The sequence below is a fragment of the Penicillium manginii genome, assembly GCF_028828005.1.
Source record: "Penicillium manginii strain IBT 31320 chromosome Unknown utg000001l:1.0-3466041.0:1.0-3467806.0, whole genome shotgun sequence".
NCBI lineage: Eukaryota > Fungi > Ascomycota > Eurotiomycetes > Eurotiales > Aspergillaceae > Penicillium > Penicillium manginii.
Genome location: NW_026643102.1, coordinates 2,481,229 through 2,505,519, shown reverse-complemented (window position 1 = coordinate 2,505,519; position 24,291 = coordinate 2,481,229). Strand labels below are relative to the sequence as shown.

The 24,291-nt window shown below is 49.1% G+C and overlaps 8 protein-coding genes across 8 annotated transcripts; 2 read left to right on the top strand and 6 right to left on the bottom strand.

Moving 5' to 3' along the window:
- Positions 1-481: 481 nt before the first annotated feature.
- Positions 482-5,076, bottom strand: N7533_000905 (putative ABC multidrug transporter; the record flags this gene model as incomplete). Its single annotated transcript, XM_057097555.1, has 5 exons — positions 482-1,922; positions 1,984-4,019; positions 4,112-4,327; positions 4,386-4,444; positions 4,617-5,076. 5 exons carry the CDS (start codon positions 5,074-5,076, stop codon positions 482-484), a joined length of 4,212 nt encoding a protein of 1,403 aa, XP_056966048.1.
- Positions 5,077-6,934: 1,858 nt separating this feature from the next.
- On the bottom strand, positions 6,935-9,193 carry N7533_000904 (uncharacterized protein; the record flags this gene model as incomplete). The annotated part of the gene is made up of 11 exons (XM_057097554.1): positions 6,935-7,093; positions 7,159-7,285; positions 7,341-7,437; positions 7,496-7,892; positions 7,949-8,391; positions 8,444-8,489; positions 8,545-8,609; positions 8,658-8,798; positions 8,856-8,980; positions 9,040-9,059; positions 9,122-9,193. 11 exons carry the CDS (start codon positions 9,191-9,193, stop codon positions 6,935-6,937), a joined length of 1,692 nt encoding a protein of 563 aa, XP_056966047.1.
- Positions 9,194-10,158: 965 nt separating this feature from the next.
- N7533_000903 (uncharacterized protein) lies at positions 10,159-10,956 on the bottom strand (the record flags this gene model as incomplete). Its single annotated transcript, XM_057097553.1, has 1 exon — positions 10,159-10,956. One exon carries the CDS (start codon positions 10,954-10,956, stop codon positions 10,159-10,161), a length of 798 nt encoding a protein of 265 aa, XP_056966046.1.
- Positions 10,957-12,113: 1,157 nt separating this feature from the next.
- N7533_000902 (uncharacterized protein) lies at positions 12,114-12,918 on the top strand (the record flags this gene model as incomplete). The annotated part of the gene is made up of 2 exons (XM_057097552.1): positions 12,114-12,651; positions 12,773-12,918. The coding sequence occupies 2 exons, from the start codon at positions 12,114-12,116 to the stop codon at positions 12,916-12,918; spliced, it is 684 nt and encodes a 227-aa protein (XP_056966045.1).
- A 195-nt stretch (positions 12,919-13,113) lies between these two features.
- On the bottom strand, positions 13,114-13,356 carry N7533_000901 (uncharacterized protein; the record flags this gene model as incomplete). Its single annotated transcript, XM_057097551.1, has 1 exon — positions 13,114-13,356. One exon carries the CDS (start codon positions 13,354-13,356, stop codon positions 13,114-13,116), a length of 243 nt encoding a protein of 80 aa, XP_056966044.1.
- A 1,222-nt stretch (positions 13,357-14,578) lies between these two features.
- On the top strand, positions 14,579-15,285 carry N7533_000900 (uncharacterized protein; the record flags this gene model as incomplete). Its single annotated transcript, XM_057097550.1, has 3 exons — positions 14,579-14,759; positions 14,862-14,981; positions 15,038-15,285. 3 exons carry the CDS (start codon positions 14,579-14,581, stop codon positions 15,283-15,285), a joined length of 549 nt encoding a protein of 182 aa, XP_056966043.1.
- An 849-nt stretch (positions 15,286-16,134) lies between these two features.
- N7533_000899 (OTU family ubiquitin thioesterase) lies at positions 16,135-18,020 on the bottom strand (the record flags this gene model as incomplete). Its single annotated transcript, XM_057097549.1, has 7 exons — positions 16,135-16,216; positions 16,301-16,783; positions 16,843-17,114; positions 17,170-17,435; positions 17,488-17,551; positions 17,625-17,711; positions 17,778-18,020. 7 exons carry the CDS (start codon positions 18,018-18,020, stop codon positions 16,135-16,137), a joined length of 1,497 nt encoding a protein of 498 aa, XP_056966042.1.
- Positions 18,021-22,136: 4,116 nt separating this feature from the next.
- N7533_000898 (uncharacterized protein) lies at positions 22,137-23,729 on the bottom strand (the record flags this gene model as incomplete). Its single annotated transcript, XM_057097548.1, has 3 exons — positions 22,137-23,412; positions 23,470-23,628; positions 23,686-23,729. The coding sequence occupies 3 exons, from the start codon at positions 23,727-23,729 to the stop codon at positions 22,137-22,139; spliced, it is 1,479 nt and encodes a 492-aa protein (XP_056966041.1).
- Positions 23,730-24,291: the final 562 nt, after the last annotated feature.

Genomic DNA, 24,291 nt, shown 5'->3' with positions numbered 1-24,291 from the left:
AATTTTAACTTCTTTTTCTTCGCTTTATTTCTGTTACTCTTGGCGAATTGCCAAGGGCCCACCAATAGTCTAGAATTATTCGCTCTAGATAAATTATGACCTCCTTTTCTTCTTTGCCATGTGGTACCTCGGCAGTTTCCCTTCCCATGTGCTGAGCGTCAAGCTGCGAGTCACCGAATAGGAGTATGTACCCGTGTTCATACTTGTTGCTAGTAGCTCAGATGGTTTTTCATGACAGTATACTACTTAGTACGATAGATCTTCGCGGTTAATTTCGAATATTTCAAGCTTCAATTGTATTATAGCCTATTTGGCCAACGACGCCAGGTCTATATAATCCAGAAATCAAGTAAAAGGAGAAAAGTATAAACGGGTGCAAAGATGTACATAGAATGAAAAGGCAGAGAGTGTGAGGGAGTGAGAAAGAAAGAAAGAAAGGGAGAGAGAGAGAGAGAGAGAGAGGGAGAGGTAAGCAGTCAATTTATTGAGTAGCCTTGGATTTCTTCGACGGGATGATGCTTCCAAGCTTCTGCTTGATACCATCAAGACTCCATTTCTTGACACGGAAAGTGTAGTAGAGAACGGTAGCCATGAAGATATTGAAGATGATGAAGGCCCACACGATGCCAAAGTTTCTCCAGCGGTCGGAGTAGTAGATCTCCGATTGCGCTGTGAACTGATCAGCAACCTGCAAAGAGCAGTACTCGCAGCTAGAAGTGGCGTCCTTGTTAAGCACTTGACCACCGGCCAATGTTGCGTACTTCTCAAGATACTGCCAGCAGGTTTGGCCAGATGGCGGGTCAAAGATGGAGAGTTCAGACTGAGAACATACAATGGCTCGATCGTGAACCTGGGTTGAAACCATGCCTCCGACCCAGTATGTGAAGGGAGAGACGCGGTACATGAAGATCCAGAATCCTGGGAGAGCAGATGGGGGCTGCATCACACCGTTGAAAGTGAGAGACATAGCGAAGAGAAGGACAACGACCGCACTGGCAGTCTGGGCATCGGGCAAAGCGGCAATGCACATTTGGGCAAAGGTACTGGCGTAGATGAAGAATTGCATGCAGAAAAGAAGGACAGTACCCTGGCTGAGAGAGCTGGGGATTCCCACGACGGCGTAGAAATAACAAGCAAAGATGAGAATACCGGTGATAACCATGTAGGGAATTTCGACAATGACGTTGGCGATGAGGAATGCCTTCCAGGAATAGGCCTTGGAGGGCCTCTCGCGAACCTCATAAAGAGAGCGTTGGGTAACGAACAAAGGCATCAATTGTTGTACCAGGGATGTGAAGATTGTGCAAAGCATGAAGACCGAGTAGATGATTGTCTGCATTCCTTGAAGCGAAGTCTTGGCTTGGTAGAATGAGAACCCGATGAAGAGACCAGCTGCAATACCCAGTCCCCACTTGGAGACAACGTACGAGGGCATACGCCAGTACTGTTGGAAAACACGGTAGGTGACTTGGTACAGCTGGAACCAGAATGGCATAGCAAACTCGGCAGTGGCAGAGGCATCTTCGGCCTCAGTCTGTTGACCTTGCTTTTCCTTGTGGATGCGGTCGATCTCGGCCTGGACGGCGACGGATTCCTTGCTTTGCTTCCAGACATCAAACCAATCTTGGCCCTGGGGGTTCGTGCCAGCATTAACCACATCGAGCATGAACTCGGCAGGGTTCTCGCTGTCATCGCATTTTCGGGCGCCGTGAGCCTCAAAGTAGTCCAGGAGGGTTCTAGATTGTTCGCCGACAGGGCCAAAGTAAACGGTCTTACCACCTCGGGCTAAGAATAGAAGCTGGTCGAATTGCTGGAAGAGAATAGCACTAGGCTGGTGAATGGTGCAAAGAACTGCTTGACCATGCTCGGCTAGCTTGCGCAAGAAGGAGCAAATAGCCCAAGAACTTTGGGAGTCGAGACCACTAAGACTTAGTTAGTACTGGAGGGCTGAGGAGGTAGAAGAATTCAGGGATTGAAACATACCTGGTTGGCTCGTCCAAAAAGAGAAGAAGTTTAGGCTTCGCAGCCAATTCAACACCGATAGTCAACAGCTTGCGCTGCTCGACATTGAGACCTTCGCCGGGAACTCCAACGATTGCTTCCGCAAAATCCTCCATCCGAAGCATGCCAATGACCTGCTCAACATAGTCATACTTTTCCTTAAGCGAGACACTGGCAGGCTGACGCAAAAGAGCACTGAATCGTAGACTCTCGCGAACCGTAGCAGTTTCGAGATGGAGATCCTGTTGCTGAACGTAACCGGTCTTCCGCTGGAAGCTAGCATCAAGCCCCTTTCCATTGACAAACATATCGCCAGTGATAACACCCATGGAGGTTCGATGGGCCAAAACATCAAGAAGAGTAGTTTTACCAGCACCGCTAACACCCATAAGTGCAGTGAGAGTACCTGGCTTGACCCATCCAGAAACATGATCCAAAAGTCGTCGGGGCTCACCCTTGATCTCAATATCGTAAGAGACATCGCGCCAAGTGAAGACATCAGTCTGAGGCTGAATGGCAGACATTCCCTGGCCATCTTCTCCGTCAGAGGAGGACTGTTTCACTGGAGCTCCGGTGGTATTTTCAACATCGTCACCAGATTTCTCTTGACCACGGCGCATGTAAGCGGGCTCATGGCCACGACGGAAGACAAGAGCCTCGGCAGTGCTGGTGGTGGAGGAGTTCAACTCGCAGGCAATGAAGTAGATAGCCATGAAGCCGACCAGGAACGCAAACAGGATTCCAAGGTTACGCCAGACATGAGCATAGGTGTACTTGTAATTCAACCAGATGTACCTGTCACCGTTGACAGTTTGTTCGCCAGCCACGGAGCCAATGACGGAGCAGGAAAATGCGGTTCCAGCCAGATCAGCATAAGAGGGAACGAATTGCGAGCAAGGGAAATCTCTTCCATGGAATTCGTTGGCAACCAGGATTTCGAAGGCATAGTAGATAGGATTCAGATAATGAATCCACTCAAACCAGGGATGCATGGATGGCACCGGTAAGACGAAACCTGTATAAACGACAAGAGCGAGAATCATAACACCAGCCAGACCCATGGCCTGAGAGATTGTCTTCGTGACAGCGGCCAAAGTTCGGAACACTGCACTCATAACAAACATAATCAGGAAGGTAACTAGGAAGTACAAGAAGAAATGTCCGGCTTCTCGCTTAAGTCCAGAAAGGAAGTAAAGGATGATGTTGAAGGCGACGGCGAGGGCAAATTTGACTGGTATATCTGCTGCTATACCAGCCACTGCCTCTGTAAACGGATGATAGAATGCATATGAATTATGCTTCTCGACAATTGGGCGTTGGGAATAAAGACTGTTGATTTCACTCATCGCAGTAAGAGCGTTGAGCAGGACGGCAAAGAAAAGAGTGGCTCCACGAGCTTGGAAGCCGGAAGTCATGGCGGGGGAATTATAGAACACGGATCCAATAATCAGTGCCATGATGATGTTACTAACGACGGTAGAGACTGTCGCAGCTGCATCATTCCAGAGACGTTGATAGGCACGAACTGTGTTCAGCTTAATCTGCATGGGCACGCTGATAATATATGGCGACTTGGGGCGGGTATGCTTGGCTTGTTTGCCACGCTTCTTTTCTTGGAGCTCAATGGCAGCCGAGGAGTCTGCCTCCAATGGATATTCCTTCTCGTAGTCGGTAATTTCCTTTTGAAGTTGTGTGTACTCGGGAGAGTTGAGCCAGAATTTCTCAAAGTCCTCAGGGGTGCGAGGAACACGGTTTTCCATGCCCGGTTGAGCCTGACGCTCATCAGGATTCGTCACTGAGGTGAGGAAGTCTCCAGTCGTCTGGCGAGGAGGGCAAACCCATCCTTGCCGCTCAAAAAATTCCTTTGCAACCTTGGCTTGCCCAAAGAAGACCTGGCGACCTTCATAAAGAACAACAACTTTATCGAAGATGTCATAGATGTTTTGGCTGGCCTGGTAGGCAGCGACGAGGTGAGAGGAGCCGGCGAGATCCGAAAGAAGGCGCAAGGATTCGACAAACTTCAAGGCAGTTGCCGAATCGAGACCTCGAGTAGAATTATCCCAAGCTCCTAGGGGGGGGCTGCTGCCACAGCCATCTCGGCAATACTAACACGCTTTCTTTCACCACCGGAGACACCACGAATGAAGTCATCTCCGACCCGTGTGTTATAGGTGTGACTGAGACCAAAGACTGCCATCACAACTTGTGCCATATACTTGGAAAACTCTGAGCGAGACATGCCATCGAAGCGATGGGATGGGGTTCGTGTCGCACTGGCGAATTCGAGCGTTTGTCCGACTGTCAAGTGAGGGAAATGGCGATCGACCTAGCAGGATAGCATTGTCAGGAAGCTGTTCAAGATAAAATAGATATGAGAGTCTCACCTCTTGGTTGTATACCACTTCGCCCTTGTACTCCTTAATCATGCGAGATTGGGGGATGCCTACCATATCGAGTTAGCAAGATATCCGACTGGAATATTGGAGATAATTTCATACCGTTATAGTGAACTGAGCTTTCTTTATCGAGCTCCAAACCATGCAATTCGCCAGAAAGTGTTTTTAGCATGGTACTGCAACCAGAACCAGGACGACCCAGGACCAGAAGCAATTCACCCTTCTTCACCAGACCATTGAAGTCCTTCAGGATTCGCCGTTTAGGGGCGTGGGATTCACGAATCATCTGGGGAATTCGAAGAGGGGCAGTCAACATGGAGTCGACAGTATCCTGGAATTGCAAAGCTGCCCCTGATCCGTAGACATTGAGGTTCTTGAAAACAATTCCCAAGTTCTGGCCGCGATGGGTTCCATCGCGCTGGGCGTCGCTCATGGCCATGCCGAGCCATTTTCGTAGGTCAAATTCCTTCGATTGAGGATTCAATGAGGCATCGTGTTGGGCCACTGATGCAAGACGATGAGCAGGTATGGTTGACTGTCGGCGAGACTGCTGAGTAGCAATCCGCGTGAGCGTCTCCACGTCATGTTGTTCGATATAGTTGAGTGGCTCGTATGTTGGTGTTGATTCATCCTTCGACCAATGATCCTCATCATGGGTATGTTCTGAAGAGGAAGACATGGTTAAAAGATAGGAGGAGACGGCCTCCGATCCGGGGAAGAATGGAATGGGGGAATAAGAATGCCCAGGTGTCTGATGACAATAGAGAAATCAGGAACTAAGGGGATGTACAGGCGGCAGCCCCGGATGTATTTAAATGGACAGGAGGGGGAAGTCAAACAGAGTTTACAATCTGGAACGGGTGAAAATTCGATTTAGGCTCCCCACGAGCTGGAATTAGATATAACGTTCGCTAGGTACGGCTGAGGTCTAACTGCTCCGATGTTTTCGGTCGAGCTATCGATGTAGTGGGTCTCGGAGTCGGTTGAAGAGTGAGGGCCGGGTCTGCGACTACTCCGTACACATAGCCCGGCCGCGAAAGAAAATGTGAAAGCTGCGATGTGATTGGTCTCGGATGGGGCTAAATCCGGTGGTGGGTCAGAAATCGGCGTCGATCATTCGCAAGCCCCCTTCTCGGAAGGGAGGCCCCTTGTCCCCCTCCGCTGACTCAGTGCTATCCGGGATCCGAGGATGTTCTGGTTGATTACATTACATTGAATAAAACTGGATTTCATAGTCCATAGGGTTCTGGGCAGTTCTTTTCTTCTATCACCAAGCGGTTTCATTGTCGTGGTTTCATATCATCACAACCTAAGTACCCAGTTGAACAAAGGCCTCAAAGTCCTGGCTATCATTGCCAAGAGGGCTGCAGTCATGATGTCACCATTATGTACTGTAAGATGCTACTACACAAGGCGAAAGGTGACGGTCTATGTACCTAGGTATACGTTGCACTTTTTCCCACGAACGTTGGAATTTTGTCCTGGCCAGCTAGTTTCAATGTACAATTCGAAACAACCCCACTATTCATTTACATATTGAATATTAGGGCTTTCCTTGGGGCCCGTCACGGCGATCTCTCCGGGGACTTCTTCTACATACCTTTGATCCTCGTGGCAGATGGATTGCCTTGGTCGGCAGTGGGTGCGAGCGTTGGCACTAAAACGAGTGGTCTTGGACGATCTTGATCCCACATAGTTAAAATAGTCGGCAAATAAACACAATTGAGGGAAAAGTATCTCGCTCCACAGATGGCTACCGAAGAAACGCCTTTTCTCGTTTCTTACGACCCAGACATGAGAGAAGCTATCGGCTTGCACAGATGACCCCATCGTGGCAGGGCTGGGTTGACTGACGCTGTCAGCAACCCAATCTTCGCACTATGCTCAAGCTGAACCTCATGCATATCGATTTATGCAGTAATCCATGCGATTCCGAACAAGGCATCGGCGACACCCGGGCCAAGATCTGACCAATTACCAATTGGCCCACTAACCACTGCTCCGAGTGGCAGCCAAGGAATTGGCGGCGGCTCCGCTCAGCCACAAATAAAGGAGATATCGGCATCGGAGGGGTTTGACACCGATCCCGATCCGTCTTTCTATTGCAGCCCTACGCCGTCTGACTGGAGCCGCCTGCGCCACGTCAACACCTGGGCATATTGCGACCATTTATTTGATTGCTCATCTTTTTTACCGCTTAATAAGCGGGATCTTTCGGGCCTTGGTGATATGGAAATTTATGTTATAGTATTATCAGATCATAGCTCTGAAATATTCATTCCAAAGTTGAAACCGCTAAATACTTGAATAACCTTGGAACGCCTGTGATATGCACAATAAAACACGAGACCCAACCTACGGTTCTACGGTAGTTTTGGAGTCCTGGATCTGTAGAATTGTAGACTTGATGCAGGCGAAGACATGGACTACACGTAGAACTTCATATGCACAGATTCTCTTATTGCGGAAAGGCTTTTTTATATGGACAACCATACCACTGTATGTATTCGGTTGAGGTCATAAGAATAATCAGATGATCAAACAGAATCAATGAGCTCTTTGTGCTGATCTGTTGGCTTCAAGTCTTCCGCATCATCGAGAGGGGTCCCACGCAAATCAGCCTCAATATGCTTGATACGTTCTTTTTCTTCGTGTGCCGAGGTATCTCCGAAAATGAGATCCATATCCTCTAGAGTCTAGATTGCATCAAAGTCAGTGCTGTTTTCCTATTTAAGATAGTAAAGGTCGGGGATTTATGTACCTTTCCACGTGTTTCTGGGATACAGAAGAATGTAAAGATAAACGCAATCAAAGCGAATGCCGCAAAGAAGATGTATGTGCCCCAGGTAATGTTGTCAAGCATGTCAGGAGTGACCAGGCCAATTATGCTGAGAAAAACGTTAGAACTGATAGGATAACGGAGCTTGTGTGATTTCAACGTACAAGTTGCACATCCATGTGGCAGATGTGGTGATGGAAATGGCCTTAGACCGGATCGAAAGATTGAAAATCTCCGAGGGAAGCACCCAACCAATAGGGCCTGAGATGATGATTAGTGATTGACCTCAAGTATTTGATCAAGGCCTGGGAATAATTACCAAATGAATAGGAGAAGTTAATATCATAGATATAGATGAACGCAATACCTGCCCAACCAGCGGACTTGTGGCTCATCAAATCGGCTCCATAGGCTCCTAGGATTCCACCAACGATCACCAGTGAGATACAAGTACCGGCAGCTCCAGCCATCAGAAGAGCTCGACGTCCAAATTTGTCAATCAGAAATAATGCTGGAAGAGTAGACAGGCAGTTAACAATGCCATATACTCCAGTTGCGAGTAGCGAAGTGGTGTTGCCATTCATTCCAAGCTGGCCAAAAATCGTCGGCGCGTAATAGATTATGGCGTTGCAGCCGATAAATTGCTGGAAAAACATCACCGCACAGCCAATGAAAAGCCGCTTAAAGCGTGCCCATTTCGTGAACAAAGACATGTACTGTGAGAAAGAAGCATGTCAGTTTAGAGCAGAAGAGATGCAAACGATGCACGAACCTGAGCGGCATGCAGCCTCACACCTGAAAGGTTGGGGAAGTTCTGTCGAGCGAAGGAGTTCTCCAACATGATAGACGCTCTGATTTCCAAGTATTCACCCTGCAGAGAAGTGCAATCGCGATCCTTCCTGCGCAGTCTCGAGAGAGAGACAAGCGCTTCATCATCACGCTCCTTCATAAGCAACCATCGAGGCGACTCTGGGAAGAACAGCATTCCAACCCCCAAGATTACTGCCGGGACAATTTGAATTGCCAGTGGAATACGCCACGAAGCTTCCGATTGCCCGTTGCAGCCCGCCGCCGGAATATCATTGTATGGGTCGAAAGTAGGCTTTGCAGACGTCCCACCAGTGTAGGACATGTCAGGAGCGCAGCGAGTACCGCCAATGTAGTTGGTGCCGTAGTCAATCCAATAGCTGACGAGAATTCCAATAGTGACGGATACTAGAAGCACATTAGTTTAAAAATTCTTGATCTCAAGGGGTATAAAACAAACATTGCTGAGTGACTACCAGACCTCCACGAATCTCAGGAATAGAGACCTGTCACGTCGTTAGCTTACCATTCAGTCAATACTTTCGTGGAGTCAGATGTCACCTCGGAGATGTATAATGGCACGACCATGGTCATCATTCCAACGGCCAAACCAGCAATAGCTCGACCTAGGGGAGTTAGCCATAATCTAACGGCTTAGAACGTACTTAACTTACCAGCGAAAAGCATTGGGATGTTCACAGCTGCGCACTGAATAGCAGATCCAATGACGAATATCACCACCGCGAGGTTGATAGAAAGCTTTCGCCCAACACGATCCGCGATGGGCCCGTTGATCAAAGATCCGAACCAAGCAGCTATAGATTCGTAAATTCAACTATACTTAAATCATTGAACGTCTGTGGAGAGCTTACCGAGTAGCAGCGTCGACACAAACCAGCCTTTGAATCCACTATCGGTGAAGACGCGTGGAAATCGGGCTCCAAATGATTCCATAGTTATCACGCCACTAATGACACCTTGGTCATAGCCAAACAACCTTTGTTTTGATCCAATTAGTGAAACATATAGCTGACTGGGACTGGAGTAGGCACCTACAGGCCACCGAGTGTTGAGAACTACGCAAAAATTAGCATTTATGATCATTCTGCCATGGGTAATTGGAACTTGCCGATGCTACACCACATAGATATGGATTTTGTAAGACCAGCTTGAAGCCGCCCTTCGGCGGAGTATCAATAACCGAGCCCATCTTGATCAGATCGTCGCAATCTTCGCACACACGATAGTGGGAAAGATCCAAACTGGAGAGATGAGCTCTATATATGCGGTCCAGCCTTGAAGATTTCGCCGAGCAGAACCCGAGAATGCAACCGTTTTGGAGCACCCTCTATGTCGAGTGGACGACAGTACTCCGTATGTCAAGTCCGAGCGAGGTCATAGACCGGCGATAGCTTCGTGAGCTCGGGCCGGACTGCAGTACTCCGTCCAATGACGGTACAAAGGGGGTGATTTTCGGGACCCGGTTCCTTCATGGATGGGCCGACTCAATTTAAGGTGTGATCCCCAATGCGGGGAAACCCCGAACCACGGACGCCCCTAAACTCAGGAGGAATTATAGCGACCAGCAGCGAGTCAACTTAAGGTGGTACAAGGGCTTCCGAGGCTGACGATAAGATATAGGTGCGTGGTTCCTGCCAAATCTCCCTTCTTTGTCCCATCAATAAATTGACCCTCAAGTACGGCGTTTGGTATTGCGATATCGGGAATCTGCCGAGTATGTGGAGAGAGGTAAAAGTTGGGGGCGGGGATGACGGAGCACCAACACCCGGCCGGGCCAGTGTGCACCGTCGGTCATGCTCCGGTCAGGCCAGATCTGAGTGAGCCTAGTCCATCATCAAAGAATTTAGTTAGAGGGGCCATTAGTCTGGTTCTACTAGAATATTCAATTAGTAACTACCCAGTATTTAAGTTCTAGTAGTGGTTAGATACTATTTGTAACTATTGCGGTAACGGGCGGAGGCGTGGATAACCTTGGAAAGCATTCCGAGTCCTTCAAGTTGCAAGGTTACCACTTATACATCAGCCTATTAAGTACTAGTAGTAGGTACCTTCTGGACAATGAAACAAACAATTTTATGACTTTCGTAGGTGACAAGCTTGTCCTGGTCGACCTTTCGCTTCCCTATCCTTCTCCCAGGCATTCTAGACCCTCTCTTAAATGTTTTCTATGTACCATGGAATACCACCTGCATCCCGGCGAATCATTTTGGATATGTGTTTCATAGTCCCTACCCACGCAAGAGATTGCAGTCTGTTGAGATGGCACCGCATATATCCCCGGTATAATCTTGAGCGACCTTTGCCCTTGGAAGTAGAGCCCGGCACATATTCAGGGTCCACGACTGTCACCCAGGCACCATTCCCTTCAATTGTACCAGTTTCCGATGAATCAGAAAATTCAGCGGGTTGAGGGCAGCGTATAAATGACTGGATAGCCTCTGCATCGATGACCAGACACCAGCGGAATCGAACACCCGCAGGAAAGAATTCATTTGTAACAAAATCTTTGAATTTCTCCCGAACTTGATCGATAGTCGCTCCGTCGAGGCAAGCTTGATCTTGAAACACGAGGCTACGGTATCCGTCGCGTATTATTCGATGTGCATCCTCGTTCTCATTCGATCCATGTCGTAGCTCACTTTCTAGTGAAGCAAAGATATTTTCTCGTATTGCATCCACGGCAGCTTCCCAGTGAACATCGGATTCCGGAGTAAAAACAGTACGATATATCGTATATCCCCATGGCCAACGCTCAATTTCCGCGTTCAAAAGCTCACTGGCTATCCCGTTCGAGTGAGGTCTTCTGAACCAGTGATTGCCCTTCAGGAAACGTCGTCTCTGTCCATGTTCGAGCTCAGTCTCGTGCGGTGGAAAGTCCCCAGACTGGGACTCCCATCGCTTCACCCAATTTTCATGGTGAAATTTCCAAGGGAGTGGTACTCCCGCGGGCATCCTTTTTGCTACCTCTGAGATTGGCATGGAGAAAAAGATTATTTTGGAAAATCGAACCCCGCTAACTCCCTAAGGCAAGTGTTGCGACAGATCACGCGTTTACTAGCGTATACAATACTATCTTGGCAATCCATATTATCTGCGCATTATACCTACACTCATTGGAATATCCAAACCATAGAAGCCTACAGGTAGAAACAGCCGCTGAGATGGCCAGCCCAAATTGCCATGATAGACTTACCAAGTCGGTTGCCACTATGGAGTGCCGCACAAATCCGCAGTATCATGCGATATCCGAAGGACATTGTCAACTTCCAAACGCAATTCACCAGCTCCCTGACCGCAAGTCAAATAATTTCATAAACTCATCGCATGCCGCATCTTATCGCTAAGAATCATGGATCTACTTATTTTAATTTTGGGCTTTCAGCACCTCTCCTAAATCTGCTGTCTGCTGTCAGCATGAAAATGGCCTGTTGTGCATGAAGCTTGCCTACAGATACAGCCCTTGTGTGACAACACTACCGAATCATCACCATTCCGTCCATACGATAGTGCAGCGGCCTTTTGAGAGATTGAAAATTTTACTCAGCACGCGGCATATTGAGCAAATTAAACCACGAGCGCTGACAGTACTGTGCTAGTGAATGGAGCATTCCAAAAATACTAGTACGGATCGAGTCAAGTCTCCTAATAAAGCCTCAAATTTACGTCTCATTTGCCATAAATATACTAGTAGTATGTATTGTATTATAACGTGTTTCACCACCGAGTCTCTAATATATCAGAAATCCTGATGCCTTGAGCTCTCTTGATTGCAAGTATGTCAGCCTTCAAGTTCTGCAGCATGAACATATTAATCCCTGACAAATTATGTGTCAATCTGAAAATTGCCAACTTCAACTTATTTTATTGTTTGCTCTCACTTAGGTCTTTTCTCTTGGGTCTAACTAAGCCTCGACCCTCCTTCAATCACCTCCGAGGGATTGATCTACCTCCTTTCTTCTTCTTGGTCTCTTGCAGGCTCGCATATTACTTCATCTACCGTAATCACACTATCTCGTCGCCCCTCTGAGTAAGTTCTGAGCTCTTTCTATATTCCACAACGCAAAGCTCACAACTCTTCTCCTAACTCTCAAGCAATAATCTCGAGCAAGATGCCAAATCCTAATCCCCTGCGGGTCGGGGTTCTCCTCGTCGACGCCGTTCAGCTTTTGGACATTGCCGCCGTCGACCTTCTCTTCATGACGGACCCTGAGTACATCAAGGCTATCGGCATGCCAAAGCCGATGCAAGAGCTTGGTAGAACCTGTCAGGTCCATTATATCGGCCGTGGCGGAGCCAAGGAGCACTCGCCTGTGACTGCCAACATGGAGCTCTCTTTGACCGACTCTCTTACCAGCCCCGCCGTCAGACCCGGACAACTCGACGTGCTTTTCATTCCTGGTCCTCCTCCTGACAACATGCCATGCGGCGATGACTACCTAGAGTTCCTACGGGAGCATTTCAAGGCCGGGGCCGAGATCATGTCAGTCTGTACCGCTGCATTGGTAATTGCATATTCCGGCATCACCAAAGGAAGAGTTGCTACCGCGCCTCGATTCCTGATCCCGCGTCTACAAAAGGAGTTCCCAGATACGAAGCTCTGGGATGATTCCATGCGAATCGTGCGTGACGGAAATATCTGGTCTTGCGGTATGTTGTCTGTTTATATACTTCGTGACACAGCATGGCTGACTATAGGGTAGGTGGAATCACCAACGGCCATGACCTGATGGCGGAATATCTGCGCCAAAATTACCCTACCCCCCCCTAGTAAATGTGATTCTCGGGGCTGCAGATATTGTCCCTCGCAGTATTGAATACCCAACTGCTCCTGCTATTGATAATGCCTTTTTCTTGTGGCAAATTATGCGGTCCGTGCCGCGTTATGTTCTTCGCATGTGCACCCTCCAGGGCTAGAACGGCATTTCAGGGATCTACGGGCAAGACGAGCGGCTCAGCTGAGTATGATATTCCAGGAGGCTGGGGACTGTCTTTAATTGCATTTAGCCAAGTCTCATCTCACCATTTCGTGACTCATCAAGAAGTATCGCGACCGATGATGCATGAGGAAATCTCTTCTAGTAGCACAATGACAGTAACACAAATCTGGTTTCACACACCAGAAACACTCTTCTTGACTGCCCCGTCTTCCCGATCAACCGGGCGTTCGTCTTCCGTCGCTGGCCCTGGCACTTCCATATGAGACGTCAAAAACCAGGCTGCCCAGGCTGCCAACGCGATATAGACCGGATAAGCGGAACGAGCAACAATATAAAAGTACTTGTTGGAGATATCAAGTCCAAACCACGCAGCACCGCTCTCCAGGTAGGGATAAAATAGACTCATAGAGTACATGAAGCTGGGAACAGCAAAGTAGGGCGTGACCGTGATATAGAATTGCCGGCGATCTCTCGACCACAGCCTCGTACTGGGGGGGGATGGCGATAATGAAAAAAGTAAACCACGACACCAATAGCGAGAAGCCATACCAACACGATACCCAAGATCACCGATATGTGGACCATGCTCCTTGGGTTTGATGGACCACTCTCACAACAGATTGCATTGTCCTGCTCTTCGACACATCTCAATGTATTTTCCTGCTCCAGGTCCTCGACACATCTCAATGTACTGCCCTGTTTAACTTTTCTCTCCGTCGGGGTAGGGGGAAACGACAGCGCTATGAGCACAGATTCCATCATATAACACGTGATCATCCAAGTGTTTCCCGTCATTGGAGAGAATCTCTGGCCGTAGATTTGAGTGCCCACGCGTGTCGCTGTATAGATGGCAAGGGGTCCTGGGCGTAGGTATTCTTCGGACCATGCATTAGCATTATACTAGTTGAGACTGTATGGCGGCAATAGAGCACATTATACATACCCATAATCATATTGTGTTGCGTGTGGTTACGAAGAAGTTGAAGGACTTTGAATAATGGCTTGATTCTGCTAGAGGGGATTGACTTGGTTTAGGGACGAAATGAACTGAACCGTGAACACCGCCCCAAACACTAACTAGTCCGGGGGCCAAAAACCAGAACCCAATCAATATCAATGCTGTTGGGGCCATACTAGGCAGCTATTTTTATCGATATCAGATCTACGTGATTGAAAATAAAGATTGGCTCTGCTTGTGCTGGTAGTCATATGTGGAGATGTTATACTATTCGTTGAGGCTCTTCCCTTCCCACCACTGGCAAGGTAGTTGTTTCCACCATACTATTCACTATCACCACCACATCTTAAACCCAGACAAGCTTTAGTATAGATTAAATGCATAAATAAAAAGATTTGAATACATTCTATTTCTCGCTATTCATTTTTAAGACCCTTTCCCAATTCCGTTCCTTGCATGAGTGATGCCCCCACAATTTCCAAAGTTTCCAGAAGCCACGACCGACGTCATCCCGCAAGCCTGTGACTGACTACTACGACCCTATGATCATGACTATTTTCATGGTCATAATCATGATCTTGTCCTTGGCCATGACATTCACCTCCCACTCTGAAAGCATAAGCACCTACTTACCTTTCCTTCACTCACCCATCTGAAACAGCGCCATACAAAAATCCAAATGCCCACCGACCTCTCAATCCTCGTCTTCGTCGCCAGGCCACTCGACTACGCCCGATACCGGCACACAGCTCTGTTCTTCGACTTTGCGCAATCGCAATCGCATACGCAAACGCAACAGCTAGCTAAGAACCAACCAGCAGCCCCCGATCTCACCGCATCGCATAAAAATGGAACCGGGAGTGGGATCGGGATCGGGACCGAGACTCAGACTCAGACTCAGACCGAAACCAAGCTCCAGCCCAATGCAGAAGATCGGGATCGAGATCGAGACCAACACGCAGATACAAACGCAGACTCGCCACCCTCCCCCGAAATAAAATCATCCATAATGGAAATCACCGGATCACCAGGATTCTTCTGCTTCGCCGAAAGCGTAAACACCGACATCCCCACCTCCAGCAGTACGTGAACATACCACACACACACTCTCTCCAACAAACCTAATCTCCTCCATCAGATCTAGCCCGCGTAATCCGCGTCTCCTCAATACAAAACGCACCCCCGCCCGCCCTCCGCCTCATCACATCCGAAACGCCTATCCCAATCGACATCCCGGAAGAAATGGATTGGAATAGTCAAAATTGGGTGGGTGATGCGTTGGGACGGCTTGTTCGAGCTGGGTACCTGGGTGCGGGGGATCGGGATCGGGCGTTGGATGAGATGGTTGATGTTGTGTTGGAGGCTAGGGATGAGGAGACTTCTTGACCGAAGGCTGGGGGGTTTCAAGTTGCAGGGTGTATGTATGATGCTGTGGATTATGACTTGTATACTAGTATGGACTTTGAGATCTTGTATTATCAGGATTGGACTTGTTGATATAATTAGAACTTGGACTAGAGGGTTGATTGGGGCTTTGAAGATTGGATGGGTCTTATAGTATAGTAGAACCGTAGGTGTACCTAGGTGTATAATAGTAAAAGTGGAAAGAACTTGAAGTTGATGAGATGAAAATAAAGCCTGTCCTAGCCTAAGATGACCTGACCTTCCTGACCTAACCTGACCTAAATCCACACCTAAGAAAAGAAGTAATAGGGTAAAAGGGGTGGGCAAAAAGTTAAAAATAAAAAAAGGTGAAGATAATTCGATAAAGGCGAAGGGGGGACAATTTGCAGAAAAGTGCAGAACAAACGCTCAGTCCATGCATGCAACGCGCTGCACCCACGCTAGGTAAACAAATCCATATCCAAATCCAAGGCAAGGGGTAGGAATGGGAGGAAAGAAAAGATAATATGAGCACCAGAGAGAGTTCAGATCATATGGTTTCATTTTTTTTCATTAGCCAGGAACCGCGCGAACCCCGAAACCTCGTCCCGACGAGAAGGGTGGAGGAGAAATATCCGGAAATTAGGATGAAAGAGAGAGAGGCTGGAAAAGTGGGAAAGGGAGAGCGCGCGCAGAAGACGATGCTTATAAAGAATAGTAGGATCGGGCGGGAAAAAAGGCAAAATGAAATTCGCTAAATCACAGTTTCTTCAGACGCACATATTCCACTAGCAGCACGTACGAAGAGAGACCATGGGATTCAGAAATAGCGGGACTTGGACATTCGACATTTTAGGATCTGCGAGAATCGCTCGGTTCCCAATGGATAGGCTCGAAGTCTTGATTTTGGAAGTGTGCTTGGTTGTACGGTGAACTGTGGCTAGTCAATTAATGAACATGGTGCCGTATAGATGGGAGGCGAAAGCGCAAGTATAAGCGCGGGGAGAAAAAAACTCACTTCTTAAACGGAGTTGTAACTGGAAGCGAACGGCTCAAATTTGGCTTCATGACGAGCGGGTTCAAGCGAATTTGTGGACCATCCGATGAGCGGCTGGGTAGGGTCGTCATAGGTGGAGGTGCAGCAGATGGCATAACAGGCGGGGGCGAAGCAACAGGTATAGAAGGAATTTGTGCGTGGCTCTGTGCATGACTGGGCACATGACTTTGCATGGGCGACTGGTATATCTCCTGAGGTGGAGACATTCGGAAGGGGCTGGCTGGGGTTGGAGAAACCGACGGTGCCATGGGTGACATTGGCGTGCCCATGCCGAAGCCCGGATCCGCCATCAGATTTGGGATGGACATCAGGTGGGAGCTGACGTCGAAGTTGAGAGCTCCTTGATCCCAGGCTTCGAGGTTAGAAGTCATATCGTATTGGAGGTTGACCATGGGGGTCATATTCACAGTGGGTTCGGCTCGGTAGAGGAGGTCATAGTGGCCACTATCGCTGTCAGGGAAGGGGGGTCTCATAAAGGTAGGGAAGGCGGGCGAGATACTCACGGTCGATACAGCAGGCGGATGGTTGCATGAATAGGACACTTGTCAGAAATTTGGTGTGGCGTCACATGTTCGCCTTCACTTCTGTCGAGATATAGGATCTCAACACCAAACTGGGACGGGTTGATAACACCATCGACCAGAGCTTGCAGACCAACCTCGTCGATCTCGCTTCGCACTGGTTCAATACGTGTACCACAATATTGATCAAGCGGCATGGTCAGGTACGCTTGGTATCGGTTGGGGTTAAGTTTCATCCAGGCACTGGTCAAGAGCTAAGGGAAATTAGCTTCTAATGACAATATCACTTCACTGCTGGGACAAACATACTCGGAAGTGGGTGATGACTGCGTTTGAGCTGTATTCCTCGTTGAATGCATTGACCAGGAAAGTCTCGTCCCGGTCTCCATTTTGGATCGCCTGGGCAGTTTGCGCGAAAATCTCCTCGGTAGCATCGGAAAAGATTTCGTACAGGTGTTCTTGGTGGCCAACCTCGTTCAGGTAGCAGTTGAGTGTTTTGAATCGAATGAGTTCCTCTTGCAGACGGATTGGGTCACGGTTATTAAACATGGTTTCAAAATACCCAAATGCCACCGCTGAGAAATGATCAGAATCTTGTCTTCTCTCTAGATAAATAGGAGTACATACCTCGCCAGCCACAATTTCCGTCACCCTTCATGATGCGGGTGGTGGGATGTGTGACTGCAAGATCCTGATTCAGTTGTTAGTATTGAATGGAATGAAGAGGCTGCCCATGATAAGAGTTGGCAATAAAAAAAACCTACATTGGTCTTTGCTGCGAGGGTTGGATCCGCATTGGCATAGTCCAATGCAATAGTATGACTAGATTGCTTGGTCGTAACCAAGGGTCCCTATGGGGGAGAAGATTAATCAGTCAATCCCTCCATCTCTTCGAATTAGGGTAGTCGGAGCCTTACTTGAACATCTGGTTCAAACTCATTCGAGAGCTTCTGGAAACGTTCCATCTCGGATTGAGATAGAGCATTCATGTTGGTAGAGGTACTCATGTTGGAAGGGACACAAGGGGTCAAGGCGGCTGATATTGAGAATCCTAAAGGAGGTAGAAAAGAAGGCGCGTCCCGGTAATAAGTGTGAAACCGCTGTTTGTCCGGGAAAGGATGGTGAGGACCGAAATGACTCCAGGGTTTGGATAAGGACATCGCATACGACAGAGAGAAGATAAAGAAAAGGTTGCCTTTTTTTGGAGGTAAACGGTAAAAAAGAGAAGTCCTTTTGGCTTGTTTCTTTGCCGATGTCCAGGGAGACGGGTCCGGTTTATGCCAGTTCAACTTTTATCTGTGGAGGGTAGATTAGAACAGACTACTCAGATGAAGAAGAATGAGATGAAAAAAAGAACGGAAAAAGGATGAAAAAACGGTGAATTCCGGATAGAAATAGAGATAGGGACGCACTCAAAGGGAAATGACATCTCCCTAGGAGGATTTGTTTCCTTTGGGGCTGCACGGCTGTGCGTGTTTTTGAGGGGCGTTGTACTACCCTGCGATTCTGCAGAGAGCCCAGCAATTTGGGTGGAACTAAATGATCATCGTCTCAGCATGGAAGATCAGACGCACAAAAATGTTCAAGAATGGTATAGTGTCATATCGCATGTAAATTCCAAGAGTGCATGAACCTCAAGCTGACGAGAATCAAGGAAGCTAGGCGGGTCTGGGCGGAGCACCGGTGCGGCGTCCATGCATCCAGAAGATAGGGAAGATGGTGTGCACGCCTCTCCAAGGAACTGGGCAGAAAGATCCCGATTGGGCCGGAGTCATGATTAAAGAGGGTTTTGTGATGAGAAATCCAGACGCCACGGGGGGAGAAATGGCAGACACGGTTTCAGGGCTGAAGCATCACGTAGACAAAAGAGTACACGTATGATGTCAGCGCAGGGCTCTGGAGGGCAGCACTGACATAGTGGCCACCTGCACCTTGATAGCGTTCTGAGTGGTGGCCTCAAATCATTTCCGCGGCTCTCAGATCGACCGATGGGGTGGAGAGGGGGGGGGTTTGTGTGAGGAGGGGGGGGGAGGGAGGGGGATATAGTTGGATGAGTGGAGGCGGGAATATCAACCATCCACGTTCAACCTCGCTTTAAGGGCGGGCTAACCACAGCAGGAACCACAGCAGAAGAGCCTAGGCAATATGGGGGGGGGGTCCACTCCGGGGGTACAAGGATTCTCAGAAGAAGGCCGATGGGATTGCCGCGAGGACGGAAAAAAGCTCCGGATCATCCCAAGGCAGTTTCTCAGGCAGCAACAGCGACAGCGACAGTGACACTGCCAGCAGGAGGCAGCAAGGAGGTACGAAAAGGGAAAGCGACTGGGCGAAAAAAGGAGGGAGGTGGGGGGGAAGCAGAAGGAGGGGGGAAGGATCAGACCTACAACTGGTTGGAGGTGTGTTTGCGACACGATCATCCACACGTGGATGATATAATCATGGAGAGAGGAGGGGGATAGAGAGAATGGCAGGGATGCTGATGATAGATGGTAGAGGTTAGAGGTTAGAGGTAGAATTAACGGTCCCACGAGTGGAGTGGAGAGAGAAGGAGAGGAAAGAGAAAGGTTGTTCTTAAACGGAAGAGGGAAGAGAGGGGGGGAAGAAATGATTAATGGTCAAATCCACCCTTCAATCTTGAATTTCCGAGAGAAAAAAAAGGGCAAGCCTCCCCCCAGAATTACAATCTTATAAAAAAAAGAAAAGGGAAAAAAAAGGAAAGGAAAAAGGAAAAAGTGTTAAGACGATAAGCTCCTCAAGAGGGGAAAATGCAGGAAAACCCACCGATGTGTGAAGATGCGGATCGAGTGCCAGCGCAGAGCAGAGAGAGCAAACACTGAGTAATTACATTACACTTCAGGGCTGTATGTATATTAGTACCTAGGTATACTGTACTGTGCTTCGACAGAAGTACTCCAGGTCGCGTCTAGTCAAGCGCGATCATTCTCTCTTCTCATCTCCAACTACTCCGTCCTTAGGTACTATTTCATGACAGCTCGGGATTTAGCCGGAAAAGCGGGGGGTTCCAGAGTTGAAGCTCCCAATGGCATCTGTATACATCCATATCTCCCGTATACCTAGGTACGAACTATCTGAGGTCCATACTGTACCTAGGTATAGTACCCCGTACTGGTAAACACCTGGGCACTCATGTTTGATCGCCTGATTCGATGGGTCCGCCCTGCAACCGACTGGTCCACGATCTTTCCCATTTGTCTTTTCCCTTGTCCACTGTTGCCCTGCACACACTGTACTTCCACCAGTACCGATGGCTTACCCAGATCTCCGTTTCTAATTTTCTTTGCTTTTTCCATCTCCTTCCCAAGCTGAAACCCAGCCACTAACAAGCAACAGGAAGCGCAGCGTCAGATTCAGGGCTGAACTGGTGACCCCGGAAAAATAGGAAAAACCGAGCCTATCGCCATTAACATGAATCATACCAGTTCTCCCCAGGCTCAATAGACTTCTCGTTGGGTTTCCCCGTCACCCGACTCCGCTGCGGCCAATGATAGGCCGAGAAGTCTCGAGTTGGGAATTGGATCGGGAATTGGGGATTGAGGATTTGGGGATCGTAATCCCGCCTGGGGACGTGCGGCCGGTTTGGCCCCAGCAGCGCAAGCACAAGCACAAGCACAAGCAGAAGCAGAAGCAGAAGCACAGGCACCGGGGGCTATGGGCCATGGACCATGGACCATGGACAGGGAAGCAGCAGGGGCACTGGCATTGGCATTAGCATAAGCACCAGCTGAGTGATTGCTGGAATGTTGCTTTGGATGGGATGGTTTGGTTATTCGCCCACCATTAAGATCATGGGTTCTGCGATCTGGGCCCTTGAAGCCTGTCTAGCGCACTGATCGCCAGCGCGAGGAGTCCTTCCCCCTCATGTGCTCGGTGTTTGACATTCCCGTTCAAACCAGAGCCCGAATCACATCATATTGCATGTAGACCCCTATCCCATGAACCTGTGATGGGATGGATGGGATGGGATTTGGAGGAATCGTGATATCATGAAATCGCACTTGAAAATACACAAGTACAAAGGCCGGAGTGCAAGGTACGTGCGGATCCGTCGTCAGCCCCCGCTGGATGGTATCATCGGGCTCCAGGGCTAGTAATAGTAGTACCTAGCCTAGCTTCGGCTCTGGCTCCGAGCTCCTGGCTCCTAGCTGGCTCCATGTCCTTCCTCGGTGGGTGTCTGTGTGTGCTGTCGATAAGCCGTTCACATGCCGGGTCTTCTGGTGGGCTCTTTGGGGCACGATGCGCGATACACAATGCATGATGCGATGTGATGCCATGCAACGCATGGTGCTCGCAGACCCATAGCCGGTATCGCTAAGGTTCCAATCCAATCCAATCCAATCTGCCTCGACCTCGACCTCGACCTCGGAGAGCTAGCTGGTCGGATAAACGGCCGCATCCAAGCCACAGCGGATTGGGTCTCGTGTTGACCCGGTTGTTGGGTCCTGGATTCGAGGTTACCCCGAAGTACGAAGGATGGATGATGGAGGATGCAGTATCGAGTATCAGAAGTACCAAAGGAATGCCAATGCCACATGGTGGGACCTTTTGATGGAGGATTCTAGAAATATTGGGGCTTCCTATCCCGTTTCCCCAGGAGTTACTCCGTACTTTGTACTTCGTACCCAAGTCCAGTCCCTCTCGGTTGGTTCCCGAGGTTACAAGTACTAACTAGTACTGGTATAAGTTACGTGTACTTATGTACATCTATCATCCGCCAGTGGACCTACTAATGCCTAGTGTACGGAGTAGATGTATACAATATGTACTCCGTACCGGGTCCACTAGGTAGTAACCGGTTAGGAGAAACACCCTTGGACAATTGCCACAAAAACCACAGGAATACCATAAATACACCGTCCTACTGAGTGAAAAAGCTCATCCAATTCATCTTATCATCAAATTTTAGCGTCTTATGTCACAGCAACTCTAAATTGCGGGGCTTCGTCGAATTGCTTCCTATGCCTCATTCCCCCCGTCCTTTAGACCGCTCCACTTCCACTGTCAGGACCCGTTGCTGTGGCCGCTGCAGCGAAAACTCGGTGTGACAATGCTATCGCTACCCCCTTCCCCCACGTGGATCTCACCCGGCGCCAGGCGGCTCAAGTATACACATCCGCAGGTACCAGGGTACCGCGGTCCGTTCGTTCGGTGTTCAAAGGGGGACATATATCATTGGGTCCTGGACCGGACATCTAGACCTAGTCCAGGACGATCCTACCACGTGTGGAAAATCTGACAGGTAGCTTTCGACCGCAACTTTATGCCACGGCCAATTTGCCACCAAATCCCTTTCGATCCTTCCGTTGGCGTGCGCTCAATGCGCGGTGGGCGGCCTCGTCACCAAACCCTTGAAACATGGGGCCACCGCCACCGCCATGGGAGGTGTCGTCGGGTCGAAGACCCTCGCCGTTGAGGGTGGTTTGCCAGAGGCTTCGGATCGAAGAGCTCCATTCTTCCAGCGCACGGAGACGCTCAGTATCGGTGGAACTAGCCACGGTCACGATTCCGTTCTCCTGGTCGATCTTTGCGTCGAGCTTCTTGTCCAGGATGAGGAAGCTTAGGATCTCCAGCACCTCTGGTACGGCGATCTTGATGTGCTTGGAGATAAATTGGAGAGAGAAGCGGGTGTACGGGGCAATGAGCTTGAGCACGGCCTTGGTCCGCATGTTCCGGCTGACCTCGTCGATGTTCTCGGCAATGAAGGGATCGGCCAGCACGTCGGGATGCTGACTCAGAACAGCTTCGTATGCATGGATATCATCGCGTTGAAAGGCGTCCACCAGGTCGGTCATGGCCGATATACGAGGATCATTCTTGTAGGGCTTGGTCTCTTGCGAATCGAACGGGTTGATGTCAGACTTCATCAGCATCGTTGTGAGCACTAGGTATTTCAGGACCTGGATCCGTTGCATGGACCCTGCCTCGTCGTAGTTCCGGAATGATTCGAAGAAGTCACTTTGCGCTTCCTCCCAGTTCTCTTCACTCATATGCATCTTGCCTCCACATTCTCGGATGATACCCATGATCTTTGGGTGAGGTACCGCCGACCGCACTCGCAGCGCCCGTTGGTATAGGGCCTTGAGACGTTTATTATTCTTCATCTCGGCGTACATTTGAATCTCGAGTGCAAAGAGCTCGAGCAAGTATGTGCCTTTGCTTGTATCATCTGATCCATCCTCACGCTGGCACGCCCGATGCAGATCTCGCACCTTCTTGCTCAGTTGTGAGAATTCTTTGCGTTCCAGCCATAATCGAGCGAGTTTAATGTTCGTCTTGAGCCACAGTCGTTCATTGTTGGTATTCTGGAAGGAATCGAGGGTCAAGGAGTAGAACTCCTCCATGCACTGGTATGCCTGTGCATCATCGGATCCCTTTTCGATATAGTCGAGCATATTATTGATGGATTTCTCGGAGTAATTGCGGGTGACGGCGGACTTGACGTAGGTGAGGAGTTCCCGGTAGTGTTCAACTGCATCGCTGTATCGTCCTAGTTTGAATTCCAACTTAATGGCCTGTTTCAAACCTTTGAACCCCCTGTGAGATATGTCAGTACAGACCTGATGTTGTCACTCGAAAAGATTCCCCACGGACCAGTCGCTTTTGTCTTGTTCTAATGCCGGTACACCTAAGAACTCATCCACCGCCTCTTCGGGGTTATCAACCTTGAGTTGTTTCGCATTGTAGTATTTGTTTTCGATTCCGATATCTCCCGCCTCGTCGTCATCGTCGTCCTCGTATTCAAAGTCATAACTGGAGGGAGGGGAGAAGTGTCAGTTGCGCCAGGAGATCGGGGCGAAGGGGTCTCACTCTTCGTCCCCGGAATCCTGCATGAAGTCGTCGTCGTCGGACATATTTGGTAAGTAATAAGGTAGAGGCTAGTGGATCGTATGGAAGAGGTTTAAGGTATGTGTATCAAGGAGTGGGAGCAGGAGAGGTGGTGTGTGTGGGTTGGGTTGGTAAGTCGCGGGGGTTGTGGAAGTTGGAGAAGCTTTGAGCTGCGAGGCTCCGCGCCTTCCCCCGCTGCCCTGCCAGTGCCTACCTAGTAACTACAGTATGTACTCATGTAGGTAAACAACGCATGGCTGTCCCCCCAATGGGATCTACGGGATATATTACATTTCTACAAACTTATCCATCATTGACATCTTCTAGGAATACAATAGATCTTTCCCTCCCTTCTCCCCTCGTCTCCTGACACGGCAGTAAGTTGCAAATACAACCAGTGAGTCCCATTGTCCAGCTGCAGAACAATGAGCGCAACTGCAGCCACCATCTCGAATGTATGAACACTCCTCTGAGAATAGCACTGCCTATACCATTCTAGGCATCAGGCGCGACGTCTAGAAGGAGCAGGTCAGTTTGTAGAGGGCTTTGCAGCCGAGCCGAGTGGACCAGGGGGAAAAGGTAGCTTAT